Source organism: Homarus americanus, unplaced genomic scaffold (assembly GCF_018991925.1).
Source record: "Homarus americanus isolate GMGI-L3 unplaced genomic scaffold, GMGI_Hamer_2.0 scaffold850, whole genome shotgun sequence".
Lineage (NCBI taxonomy): Eukaryota > Metazoa > Arthropoda > Malacostraca > Decapoda > Nephropidae > Homarus > Homarus americanus.
The window spans coordinates 830,048-844,502 of record NW_024730202.1 but is presented as its reverse complement, the minus strand read 5'-3'; the positions used below and the strand labels follow the sequence as shown (position 1 = coordinate 844,502).

The 14,455-nt window shown below is 45.2% G+C and overlaps 1 protein-coding gene across 3 annotated transcripts in view; it reads left to right on the top strand.

The window, feature by feature from the left end:
* Positions 1-14,455, top strand: part of LOC121866923 (putative thiamine transporter SLC35F3) — an 88,720-nt gene that overhangs the window by 23,259 nt on the left and 51,006 nt on the right. For 2 of the 3 annotated variants that reach the window (XM_042366675.1, XM_042366673.1), the window contains exons 2-3: positions 188-270; positions 11,526-11,947. In XM_042366675.1, the coding sequence (XP_042222609.1) occupies positions 11,698-11,947 (250 nt within the window). In that variant the 5' untranslated portion in view covers positions 188-270; positions 11,526-11,697. The remainder of the gene's footprint in view (positions 1-187; positions 271-11,525; positions 11,948-14,455) is intronic. The other variant, XM_042366674.1, reaches the window with a different exon arrangement.

Here is a 14,455-nt window from a genome sequence, read left to right as displayed (position 1 = left end):
AACAATTTTGTAACATAATCACTGTGCTCGTAATCCCTCCCCGCGATTCTCTCTCATAACTGCTATTAATCGACTACACGTGATGTTAGGCACCAATGGTAATTCGCTCTTAAGTGTGAATTAATTGTGATTGGCTGTTGAATATGTGATGTTAACAGAACGGCAAGTTATATGATTTTTTTTACAGGTGAGACGTGACGCTCGACCAATCAGGGAGAAGTAGGTCGATGGCGACTTGCTGGTCCTGGGATTAAAGATTTGCTTTTAAAGGTTTGAACTGTGACATTATCTCTCTATTTCTGTCTTTCTGTCTCACTCTTTTTTTCACTTTCTCTCAACCGCACTTATACTTGCATTTACTTACGTATTTATTTTATTTACTTGTAAAATCATATTAAGTATGGATAACAATTTTATGATCTTAAAACGTGTTAGGTTAGGTTAGGTTAGGTTAGGTTAGGTTAGGTTAGGTTAGGTTAGAATGGTTACATTATATTTTGGTCTGGGAAAATATTACCTCTAATTGAAAGTTCTTAATAGTGTTAAGTTTACATTCGTCGACCCAAACTATGAAAACTTTTTTTATATTATTTTTACAGCAGGACAAAAATACATGCGCATTTAGGGTCGAAATTTGTATCATCAATTAAAGGCAAGACAAAAAGTTGACCTACTTTTACTGCTGGAGTTAAGATGATTTTTTGTTCTCCAAATAGGACAAAGGTTTACTTATTTTAATATATCAATTGAAAGTAGCGCATAAAGTTTATTTACTTTTACCATTAGAGTAAGTGAAGCAAGGTGGAACTTTTGTATATTTGATTAAAAGTAGATAAAAAGTTTATATTTTTTTATACATCATTAACAGTAGGACGAGGCAATTTCCTTTAACCGTTAGTCTCTGTGGGTCAAGATTGCTGGTGTGTGTGTGTGTGTGTGTGTGTGTGTGTGTGTGTGTGTGTGTGTGTGTGTGTGTGTGTGTGTGTGTGTGTGTGTGTGACGTAACAACAGAGAACATGACGTGACTGTCACCTGCCCAGGGTAGGTGAGGCAGGTGCGTCCCTCGTCGCCATGACAACCTCTCCCATCAACATCCCAGACTTAAAGATGCTCCAGTGATGCGGCCTGGGCCATCTTACTCTCTCATCCCTCTCTCTTCCCTCTCTTTTCTCTCCCTGTCTCTTCCCCTGTCTTCCTCCTCCCCCTCCCTCCTCCTCCTCTCCTCCTCCCTCCTCCCCCTCTCCTCCCCCTCCTCTCTCCCTCCCCCCCCTCCTCTCTCCCCCTCTCATTTCCTCCCTTTCTGTCTTCCCCTCTTCTCTCTGTTCTTCCTCCCCTCCTCTTTCCCTCTCCTTCTTCCTTCCCCCTCCCACTCTATTCCTCCCACCTCCCTCTATTCATCTCCTCTTCATCCTATCCCACTCTCTCTCCTCGTCCATTCATCCCTCTAGCTGAAGGTGGCAGACAAGAGAGAGACGGTGTGACGGGAGATGGCAGTCGTTGACATGACAGATGGAAGTGATGGCAGACGTTGATGACAAGAAATGGCAGACATTGATATGACAGCGAGATGGCAGACTCTTATGATGGTATTGATTCGTGTGTGTGTGTGTGTCTGTGTGTGTGTGTGTGTGTGTGTGTGTGTGTGCGTGTGTGTGTGTGTAAGCGTACGCGCGCCTGCCTGTCATGCAAGTGCAAAGTTCTCCTCCTCCTCCTCCTCCTCCTTTATTTCATGTAACAGTATACTTAAAATTCGTTTAAATTTTAATTATATTATTTAGGCCGCGAAGAAGAGTCTCTCTCTCTCTCTCTCTCTCTCTCATATATATGAATACATTATACATTATTTATTAATACATGATCTATGACTATATAATGCACGATATATTGAAGGTCTCTATTGCATCGTTGTGGCCTCTCCTGGTGTATTGTTTTGTACTGAATATAAAGACTTTCCCTGGAGCCGCCACTCTTCATCGGGTAATGGTGTGGTGTGGTGGTATGGTGTAGTGTGGTAATGGTGGTGGTGGTGGTATGGGTGGTATGGTGTAATGTAATGGTGTGGTGTGTGGTGGTAGTGGTAGTGTGGTCGGTGGTTGTGTATGGTGGTGTGTGGTGGTTGTGTGGTATGGTGTAGTGTGGTAATGGTGTGTGGTATATGGTGTAGTGTGGTAATGGTGGTGTGGGTGGTATGGTGTAGTGTGTAATGGTGGTTGTGGTGGTATGGTGTAGTGTGGTAATGGTGGTTGTGGTGGTATGGTGTAGTGTGGTAATGGTGGTTGTGGTGGTATGGTGTAGTGTGGTAATGGTGGTAGTAGTGGTAGCCTGGTGGTTTATTTATACATATCATCACTTTGTCAATTTGATTCAGATTTGGCCAAAGGAAAGACTTCAATTAAGACAGTTTGGTTGATAAGGTTTGCGTGTGGGTTGTTCTTTGTGAGTTTGGTTCATGTTTTACACACACACACACACACACACACACACACACACACACACACACACACACACACACACCCCTCACCTTTTATAAATTATTGCACCAGAAATATTAATTGTTTTTTGACTAATTCATCTTGTCAGCTGTTGTCAGTGACGCAATGTATCGAGGTAGTGGGGCCATGGTGGTGTGAAGTTCATGGTCGTCTTTAGTTCATGGTCGTCTTTAATTCATGGTCGTCCCTAGTTCATGGTCGTCCCTAACCCATGGCTAACCCCTAACTCATGGCCACCTCCTAACTCATGGCCGCCCTCTAACCCATGGCCGCCCTCTTACCCATGGCCGACCTCTAACCCGTGGCCAACCCCTAACCCATGGCCAACCCCTTACCCCATTGTCCGGCCCCTATACAGTGGCCCACTAGTTAGGAAGTAATTGGCTCAGCGAATCTAGGGCCGACGGTAACGATTTTCCGGTTGAGTGAGGCAGTAAAGACCAGGTAGGGCAAGTGAACACACCTTTAGGGCAAGTGAACACACCTTTAGGGCAAATGAACACACCTTTAGGGCAAGTGAACACACCTTTAGGGCAAGTGAGCACACCTTTAGGGCAAGTGAACACGCCTTTAGGGCAAGTGAACACGCCTATGGGGTAATTTACAGCAAATGAACACATTTTAGTGCAATTAAGGGCAATTGAACACTCCTTTAGGGCAATTGGACATATTTGGGGGTCATGCTGATCTAGTGAAAGTCCTCCAATTACTCTCCTAACATGTATTGGTCGCGTACAGTTCCAGGCATGTCTTGTTTGTTTTGTCTTGTCATGTTGTCTGTCATGTCATACCAGCAAGTGAACACACACACCTGTCATACCGGGAGGACATTCACCCCGGTTTAAAATTGCACCTCATTAACCTGGTCTGTGACGTTTGATTTAACAGTAAAAATACAATGGTTCATTTAGCGAACATTAATTACCGGTTAATTAATAAAACAAGAGTGACAGGTATATAGGGCGTGGCAGCTGATCTAGGCGGGGCAGTGACCAGCTTGATGAAGGAGAGTTAATAAAACCCACGTGTTTGAGGGTAAGTCTTGAGCTGATTGGTGTTTGTCCAGATGACGTGGGTTTGTGTAACTCTAATTAGTCTCCTATCACGTCTAATGCAACAAAGAAATCTAATCTTAAATTTGGAATTAGTTCGTTTTACCGCCACACCTCCCCGTCGAGCGCTGTAGTTGTGTGTTCTTCGCGGATTTGGTTGTAAACAGGAAGGTCTCCGTATATGGGAAGGGGCTTAACACTACGGGACTGTCGACTCGAGGGGCGTTCTTAATAAAACACGTTAGAGGAGTGAGTTGTATCTCGGAGTTCTTTGAGTGTGTGGGTCTAAGATGCTCCTTCGTTCCTCTTTAAGACATTATGCTGCAGACAGTGGCTGTGATCTAGTTAGGGAGGGGAGAGGGAGTGAGGAACGGTGAGGGAAGACTTGGGAGGGGAAGAGGGAGAGGGGTGGGGAGAGAGGTGAGAAAGGGAGGAAAGGGGTGAGGAAGGGATGGGGAGGTAAGGTAGTGGAGAGTTAGGCAAGGAGAGAAAGTGAGGAAGGAAGGAGGAAGATGAGGAATGGGAGGGAGGGGAGCCCAAGGTCAATTGGAATATCACATAAAGTTAGGCCAACTCAATGTCACTTCAAGGTCAAGGGGAAGGTGATCATTGACCATTGAAGTGACACTTGAGGAGGATGAGCTTGGTTACTCAACACTCGAGGAGATATTTACCCTCCTGATACTCTTATTAAAATTGTCAAGGTTATTTTTTTAGGTTTTTCGTGGTTGTTGGAGGTCAGAAGTCTGGGTCATAGGTAATGATCTTAGGTAGAGGTCAGAGGTCATAGGAAAGGCTATAGATCAATGGCAATGGAAACAAGGAAAGGTCATAGGTAAAGGTCAGAGGTAATGTTCATAGGTAAATATAGATCATAGGCAAAGGCCTTAGGTAATGTTCATAGGTAAAGGTCATAGGTAAGGGTCATAAACAAAGGTCATAGGTCAGGATCATAGGTAGAGGTTAGGTAATGTTCATAGGTTAAAGTTATAGGTCAGGGTCATAGATAAAGGTCATAGGTAGAGGTCATGGTGATGGTCCTGGGTCATGGTGGAAGGTCAGGTAGTCGCTCGTGATGTCAAAAAATGCATTAAATCTTACCTGAGAAATTAATCTTCGCAGTGACTAGCAATTTGTGGTTGAATGATATATTGTTTAGTTCTCCCTTGAGTAAGACTTTTGTTTCATTTGTCTTTGCGTCTATTTTGTGTGGGGGTTAGGTTAGGTTAGGTTAGGTTAGGTTAGGTTAGGTTAGGTTATTAATCTTAAGATAAAATTGACTTGGGGTGGTAATCTTCACGTGTCCCTAAATATTCCTTGTGAAAGTAGGGAGGAGAGTGCAACACAGTGCCACACAGTAGGGAGGAGAGTGCAACACAGTGCCACACAGTAGGGAGGAGAGTGCAACACAGTGCCACACAGTAGGGAGGAGACTGCCACACACCGGCAATGAAAAAGCGTAATCAGAGCCGCAGTGCCACAGCTTGTACAGTGCCACAGCTGTTGCCAGAGACTGTTTTATGGTCTCGCGAGGCAGACCACAGTGGGGGAGTGTAGGAGAGTGTGGGAGGGAGGGAGAGTGAGAGAGAGAGAGAGAGAGAGAGAGAGAGAGAGAGAGAGAGAGAGGTATTCCTCTCAACACAGTGATAAACTCAGAGGGGTAAACATAACAGTGTTGCCAGAAGAGCATTACAACACACCAGTGGCCTGTAGTGTATACTGTACACGTTAACCTTACCCCGGACACCATCACTAGATCAGATGGAGGAGGATATTTTGAGCTGTGAAATGCAGTGAAACTTTCTTCCACCGGACTATTTGGAAGGGGAAATCCGTTAGATCGAAGGTCCGCTAGATTTAAAACCTCCATTTAACGGACCACATGTAGAAGGAAGTCCGTTAGATCGAAGTTTCGTTAGATTTGAAACCTTCATTTAACGGACCACATGTAGTGGGGAGGTCCGTTAGATCGAAGGTCCGTTAGACGTGAAACTTCATCTGAAGGACCAAGTTGGACGGAAGTCTTACCACGTAGATTAGTGGATGTTGGAGCTGTATAAACTGAGTTAGTTATTAGTTGTAGGGGAGATTGTGAGAGGATAAGGGAATTCCGTTAAAGAGAGAACTGCTCGGGAAGGAAGGAAGGAAGGAAGGAAGGAAGGAAGGAAGGAAGGAAGGAAGGAGGTGAATTAGGATGAAGTACAACGAAAGGGAAATTGAAAGAGGTAATTAAATGGAGGAAAAAAATATGCATAAACAATTGGATTTCGTTGGTACATGATCCACCACCATAGATATACCAGGATAGTTAATGGGAAAAATGTATCATGGTAACATATCAACTGTATAATATATCCTAGCTATCGTACATGGTATTGAATTTATCACTATATATTGTTGTTATCGTTTTTATATATGGCTGTTATCGCACGAGTTGGCAATGATATAACTTGGTCATTGATGTTAGTGATAATAGTAAGTGAAAGTCGTCTGTGTGTTGGTGTTAAGGTGAAGCACCACACACACACACGCCTGGTTATTGTTGTTTGGTATTATCTCCCGCTCCACACACACACACACACACACACTAGCAGGTGTACCGAAAGACACAGCAACACTACACTTGTATGGCTTCTAACAGCTGGGAAGGTGATGGTGGCGGTGAACATTTTGTAGGAACGTTTTCACTCCATATAACACAATCTCTCTCTCAGTGACTTACGGTACAGGTGACATCTGACCTCGTGACCCCACCAGACACGGGTTACACATGCTCACCGTGAGAGAGAGACGCACTTGGACAAAACCAACCTACCAACCCGCGCGTCATTGATTTTTGGTGGAGGTGGTGGGGGCAAGGGAGGGGGGGGTGGAGTGTAGGTGGCGGTAGGTGGATGGAGGTAGGGTAGGTGACAGAGGAAGATGTTTCTGAAGGGTTGTGGGTGGTGAAAGGGGTGTAGGTCGAGGGGCGCGGCTGTTGGAGGCTGGCGGGGGGTGTGCCGGGTGGTGGCGGGGCGGGCTGGTGGAGGCTGGCGGGGGTGTGCCGGATGCAGGTGGGGCGGGCTGGTTGGAGGCTGGTGGGGGTGCCGGGTAGGTGGCGGGGCGTGCCGGGTGTAGGTGGCGGGGCGGGCTGGTTGGAGGCTGGCGGGGCCGTGCCGGGTGTAGATGGCGGGGCGGCTGGGAGGCTGGCGGGGCGTGCCAGGTGTAGGTGGCGGGGCGGGCTGGTTGGAGGCTGGCGAGGGAGTGCCGGGTGCAGGGGGGGGGCTGGTTGGAGGCTGGCGGGGCGTGCCGGTGTAGGTGGCGGAGGCGGCTGGTTGGAGGCTGGCGGGGCTGGCTGGTTGGAGGCTGGCGGGGGGCGTGCCAGGGTGGCGGGGGCGGGCTGGTTGGAGGCTGGCGGCCAGAACACTGGGGTCTTTTTTTATAAGGTCTTTGTTTACGACTTTAAGCTACCGTCGGGTAGGTGCTGGGGTGACCTGGGGTGGGTCCTGGGGTGACCTCCGAGTGGGTCCTGGGGTTACCTTGGGTTGGTCCTGGGGTGACCTGGGGGCTTATGGACGTCTTTCAGGAATCCCTGAACGTGGAAATCTAAGTAAAAAATTTAAAGTATAAAATATGAACATTACAAATACCCCTTAGAGTTATAACTTTCATTTTTTTTAGGGATGCCCCCCTCCCCCCCTCACCCTCCCTCACCCTCCCTCACTCTTACTACACCTCGTAGTCTTCACCTCGTCATCTCACGCTGCTATACGATGATTTTTACTCGTCAATATACTTGTAGTATTAAATCCTCTAACACATTTCTTATTAATAATGCAGTTAACATCTTCAAGACATTTTTCGTGGTGTTATTATGTGTAAATTATCAGTTCATAACCAAACATTTTAAAGATTTAAGAAGTAATAAATATTTTTTGGTGCACAGCCGCTCAAAAAACTATCTGTACTCGGGGTGATCAATGAATTTCAGAATGAACACTCTGAATCCTGTTGTCTCGGTAGGGTTGTCAAAATCCTTCGTCCGTTGTGTCATATTTTTTAACATAATTTTTTCTAGATAGTTTTTTGCGTGACTGTACAAGCTTAGACACCTTAGTTATTAAAGACTCAGTGATACAGAACATCAGGGGAAGAAATATCACTTGTACTGGCTTCTCTGTCCTGACGCAGCGCTAACTTGTGTGCATAAATCTCTCTCTCCCTCCTGGTATCCTTAATTAGCAATGCGTTTCTTTTAATGGTGTAAAAAATGAAACAAGACTCTTCAACACAACCCAAGAATATTGTTCCCCTTTTGGTTAGTCTTTTATTCAACTGTTAAATAGTTTAGGCTTAACTTTATACGTTAAATTTCACACAGGTATTTAATTATGACGAGAAACACCTTTTTTTTATTCAGTAGTAAAACATTAGTTACTTCAAATCTCATTATATAGTCACTATAACTTTTTACTGCATATGCAAAAATGTGGATTAAATCAGATCTCCAGCTTAGTTGAGATTCTAACGACGTCAGCGACCCTCTGAGCTTAAAATAATCCCAAGCTTAACTCTCCTTCAACATGATCATTACAATCCATGAATGTTATGTTACTTAATTCATAACAACTAATAGTGTTTACAATTAATTCCTACTTGAATCCTAAGGGTTACACTGCGCCGAGTTTGTTGCAGCTCAAATAAATAACACGAGTAAGATATATGACTCACATACTGTCAACCTTGATCTTCCACAAATGAATTTATTCTGCCATGTATTTAATTACGTTCAAGCTTATCATATTTTACGTCATACTCGTTGAAACAGACCGTCATTCACTATTAACGGAAGCAAAGCCAAATGGATAATGACAACGAAGTGTTTCACCACAAAATGTTACTTTAAATAAGTATCAGATTTCATTGTTGACGTTAATCTTTTTAATATGAATTTCAGGGTATTTGTGCACATTATTGACGTGTGTTTAATGTTTGTTGTGGGGGAAATTGTCTCTTAAATGTTTATGTTAATGGCTGGAGAGTTAGACCCGCGGCGAGACAAGGAAAATCGACTTTGAATTTATTTAAGAAACAGCAAGTCGACTGCGGCCATACGCCGTGATGCCTCCGTCCGTCTGTCTGTCACTTTCTCTCCCCCCCTCCCCCCTCCCTCCCCCCAAAAAAAAATTTGATAATCCAGAATTTATTTTTATTCTGAGTCTCCGTGAACCGTACATTTGTTAATTGAAGACGAAGTAAATAAGGAATCATCTGTATAAATGTTGACTTGTTGTTTCAGCCTCGGATTACAAGAATATTTCTAGTAATATTCCTCATTCCTAGATATATAATGATATGTGTGAAATAATAAGTTGTTTTAATTGTTTCTGCAGTAAAGATACATTTATTTTATTTACCTTAACGGAAGCGAGAAGCACAGAGTCGTATCTTATGAGAATAAGTTTGTGTATATATTTGTATATCTGGTAATAATACACGTCTGTGTGTGTGTGTGTGTGTGTGTGTGTGTGAACAGGATGACCTATACATCACACAAACCTGCCTGTGGGTTCATCACTATCAGAGGCATCTCCTGATTGCCAGTAAGCCCCGCGGGACTTCATTTCCTCACCTTTGATCCAATTTACTCTCCTCTGAGTGGTCCTTCAGCTCGCTTCGAGATTGGTCGACTTGGAGGACACTTTACCTTATAGATTTACGTGAGGATCTTGTGAATATTTGTGTTATACCAGCAACAGTGTCCCACAAGTGAGGACAATGTTGCTGGCTACCTGCAATTTATTCTCTAGTTCAGGAATTTATTTACATTACACGTCTTATAAAAATTCCGGGGGGGAAGGATTTGTGTTGGTGAGATAAGGCTCTTTAGTTACCTCGTCAGCGTCCCTACTGGTGATGGATGGTTGGCCTCCGTCGGGTAGGTCCTGGACCAGCACCAGCCACCAGCAACACAACTCAACACAACACAACACGCCTCTTCCGTCATTTCTCAGTTGGTGGATGCTGGAGAAAGATCTTGGAAGGAGGATGATGGAGGAGAGAGAGAGAGAAGTATGATGATGTTACTGAGAGAAAAGAGAAGTGGATGATGGAGGAGATAGAGGGAGGTATGATGATGTTACTGAGAGAAAGGAGGAGAGGAAGAGGATGATGGAGGAGAGAGAAAGAGAGAGAGAGAGAGGTATGATGATGTTACTGAGAGAAAGGAGGAAAGGAAGATGATGAAGACGAAGGGGAGGAGGAAATGAGAAAGGAGAGAAGGAAGGAGAGGAGGAAATCGAGGAAAGGAGTGGAAGATAAAGGAGGGAGAATCCTTTACTGTCTTGGTCACAAATAGTTTTCTTTCGCCGTCTCCCTCTCCATCTTTTATCATTTATTTTCCTCCTATGTCTACTTTATCATCCCTATTACTTCCTCCTCCTCGTGTTTCCGGTTATCTCTTCCCTATTTTAACCAATAGGGTATACTGTATAGAAGTTCCAAGGAGTGCCATGTGTGTCAGTGGGTGCACAGGAGGGGCCATGGCGTGCCAGATGAGGGAAGTAGTATATACCAATAAAAAAAAATCAAAATTATATATAAAATGAAAAACTAATTTGAGGCGACAATTTTTATCTCTTCATAACCCTTTCTTGTCCTGGGGTCCTAAATTTCGTCTCAATTTGACACGGGGGAGGAGAGGGGAAAGGGTGGTGGAGGTCACACAGTTAGACATTCATTACTTGCCACTCATAAATGACGTAATTCAGGCGTGTTTAGGGGGTCACATGGAGATTGGCCCCCCTCCAGTTAGGTCAGGTTAAGTTAGGTTAGCGTCAACTTAGGTTAGTGTTAGGTTAGGTTACGTAGGTTAGTGTTAGGTTAGGTTACGTAGGTTAGTGTTAGGTTAGGTTACGTTTGGTTACATTGTTATATGTTGGTGTTGGATGTTGTGTTAACAGACGAGGAGAGGAGTACAGTCTTAGCGGGAGGGAGGTGAGTGGGTAGTGAGGGGAAGTGGTGAGTGGGAGGGAGGTGAGTGGTAGGAACAGCCCGACAGACAGCAGGAACGCCAGGGACCAAGTGTCGTGTGGGAGGCGACGGGATAACATTGTATTGGATATTGGCTGTTGAATAAACCAGGTAAAACAACTCTGGCTTTCACTCCTCGGCCGTGGAGGGAAGGAGGGTGAGGAGGTAGAGTTTGGAGGGGTGGGAAGGATGGAGGAGGTAGAGCTTGGAGGGAATACTGCCTCACTCACGCCCCTGCTCCGCCCATTCCCGTCCTTCCCCAACCCACGCCGTCTCTCACCATCCACCTCCACCCTTCCCTACCCACTTCCGCCTCTCCTCGCCCCGCCCTGTCCATTCCAACCCATGCCAGCCCCGCCCAGCCCCGCCCATCTACGCCCCACCAAGTCCCACACTACCCTGCTTCGCCCCGCCTCACCCCGCCCCACCCCGCCCCGCCTCACCCCGCCATCGACTTACATCAGTAATGGTCCATCGTCTTTTGTGATCGTATTAGTTGAGTGATCCATCCCGCTAATGGTCTAGATACTTCCCACATGATGGTTATGTTGGGGTATGACGGGGTGTGGCGGGATATGTTGGCCCTTGCTGGGGTATGACGGGGTGTGGCGGGATATGTTGGCCCTTGCTGGGGTATGACGGGGTGTGGCGGGATATGTTGGCCCTTGCTGGGGTATGTTGGGGTATTCTCCTTTAAGGTAGACCGAGATAAGAAGAGGTGGGTGACGTACATTCTGCCGTTCTGGTCTAAACAACTCCTTAACCTTTCTTGTAATTTAAGCCTCGACCTGTGATTACGGTTGAGGTGACGTGGGAGGTGGTTTGGGGGGCGTGGTTGGTGGTGGTGAGGGAGGCGTGGTAGAGTGGCGTGTGTGGTAGTGAACACTTACCCTCACCACACACATATATCATTAAGTATAACGTGTGTGTGTGTTACAGTCAAGACTTATCGTGTGTTATCTCTCCCCAGGTGGTGGCGGTGACCTCCCCGCCTGGTGACTGGTGACGGCGGCGTGGACGTGACCCGTGGCATGCCCATGGTGTGTGTGGGTAGTGGGCAGTGAGGGAGTCAGGTGCCCCACAGCATGGTGGCCGCCGGGGGTGTAATAGCAGTACACTAGAGGCCGTAGGACAGCACCAAGATGGCTGAGGATGGTGGTGCGAGACGACCTTCCATCGCTACCATCTTCAACCCTCGTCGTGGGCGTGGGTCGGCGCCCTCCCGCCCCTCAGTGGTGGTGACGGATGAAGACTCCCCCGGGCCGCCCCTCCAGCTCTCTAACGGGTCTGGGTTGCGAGTGGGGTCTGCGGGGCTGAGTGGCAGCAGCACCACGCCCGTCGGCAGTCCCTCCATCAACCTGGGCTCTCCCGGCCCTCCAGCAGATGTCGAGGGTGAGTACTGAACCTCGACCTTGTTTACCTTGCGTATCTGCAGCCCAAGACGTGACACACACACACACACACACACACACACACACACACATACGAAATAACAAGAACAGCGTCATTCATTTGACAATTTCAGCTCCTTAGTATGCGGGAGACTTTCTGTTGTCCACAAATACTCAAGTGTTTTATTATTTAGCGGGAAGATTAGAGAGTGTTTTAGGCCTGTGACAGCGAGGGCTATGGTGGGGAGGGGGTTACTTGGGTAATATTTATGCCCCTCACTCTAATTTAGAAACATATCGTTGTCACTTTGTCTGTCTGTCTGTTTCTTATATCGTATGTATGTAATAATAATAATAATAATTAACGGTTTATTGAAAGAGCTTGGCAGCCAGAAGGTTGAAAATATACAGTTACATATTTTGGGAATGGGTTACGAATTACAAATAATATACAAGTAACATAAGTGATACAAATAAGATATGTATGTATGTATGTATGTCGCTTTTAGACCTTGTGGAATATCGTTCTGAACGTATACTGGAGTTTGTGGGACTCTGAACGTGCATAAAATTTACAAGTTAACGAAATTATTCCTCTCGTTCTATTTTATATACCATGGAGGGAGGAAGAGGACCCCCTCCCTCCCTGCCTTCCTCCCCCCTCCCCTCCCCCTCTCCCCTTCCTGCCCCCTCCTCCCTCCCTTCCTCCCCCTCCCTCCCTTCCTCCCTTCCCTGACACCTGAAATTTTTTGACAAGTTTGTTGCGTCCAAATTCCATCACATAATATCGTTTGGGACGACGAACAAAGCCAAATTCATTTTATTTATATTAACTGCAATTTTTGTGTCCGTCTTCATTTATCCGCGACAGAATTTTTGCCCGAAGTTTGTTTTGTGAAGTTTGTCAATGTTAAACTTATTTCCATTTTCCTTTATATTTTTGTTTTTTATTGTTTCTCTTATATTCCAATTTTCTGTGATATTATCTATAGTTATTTCCTATTTTCTTTTATAATTCCACTTATTTATAATTCCATTTTCTGTATATTTTTTTCTGATTTTCTTTGTAATCGTCGTCGAGTTTAATAAATAATAGTTTTTTTCTTCACACAAACACCTCCCCACCCACCCTCTCTATCCCTACCCCCTCTACTTCATTCGCCCTCTCTCTCCCTTCCCCTCCCAGCAGCACGAGACGACCACAGCACATTCGCCACACCGTCACATACAGGAATAATTTAAGAAGGTTGCCGAGGGAAGACCATTGCTGCCCCCTGACAAGATGGTGCCAACTGGGTTTTACTGTGACTTGAATGTGGGAGGACGCGGGTGGGTGGCGGGGGCTGTAATATTTGGTGGTTCACGCCTTACAGGTGTAATATTTGGTGGCTCAGGTCTTACAAGTGGAAAATTTGATAGCTCAGACGTTGCTGGTTCAGACAATGAGACTAAAAATTTAATAGCTCAGGTCCTGGTAGTGTAGTACAGTATTTAAGGAGTCAGACGCCGTTACTGTATTATTTGATAGCTCAGACGTTGGGGTTATGGTGTTGTTACAGTGTGTTGAGTGGAATACAGCAAAACTCAACAATCTGTAATTAACTTCATATATTACAAAGTTTCATTATTATATTACAGTAGTACGCTCAGTTCCGCTTCCACATGCTGTAATTTTTGTTGTTGTTGCGTGTAATTACATACTTTTTGCATTAATTACCAAAAATAACATTACATAATTGCGGTAACTTACGTACATTGTAGTTGAATTTTTAATTATACATTACTGAAAATTATACAGGAAAGGCTTAATAAATTATTAAGGTCTTGAAAATATTTATTCATAATTGCATACACCTTTGTTATGTAAGAGACAGTATGTGTGTTTAGATGACTAATATAGTACTTTAAAAACACCAAGTGATAATATTACCTGAAGATTAGACACCCCAGCTTATTTTCCATGATCAAACACCCAAACGTTACCGGGGAGAGAGTTAGGTTAGGTTAGGTTAGGTTGATTATCCGTGTTGTGTCGGTAGTAGTAGTAATTATGTAGCGACACATCGGCCCTCCTTAGTGTCACACCGACCCTCATAAGTGACACACCTGCCCTCATAAGTGACACACCTGCCCTCATAAGTGACACACCTGCCCTAATAAGTGACACACCTGCCCTCATAAGTGACACATCGGCCCTCTTTAGTGTCACACCGACCCTCATAAGTGACACACCTGCCCTCATAAGTGACACATCGGCACTCATAAATGACACAGCGGCTCTCATAAGTGACACACCGGCCCTCAGTAGTGACACACCGGCCCTCAGTAGTGACACACCGGCCCTCAGTAGTGACACACCGGCCCTCAGTAGTGACACTAGCTTAGCTGTTTATCAAGAGTGTCATTATCAGCCTTTCACCTTGTCCTCGCCGCTAATAAACTCCTTCGATATTTTTCAATAGAACTTAAAAGATTTGAGTGCTGCGCTAATGTGGGGTTGACGTGTGTG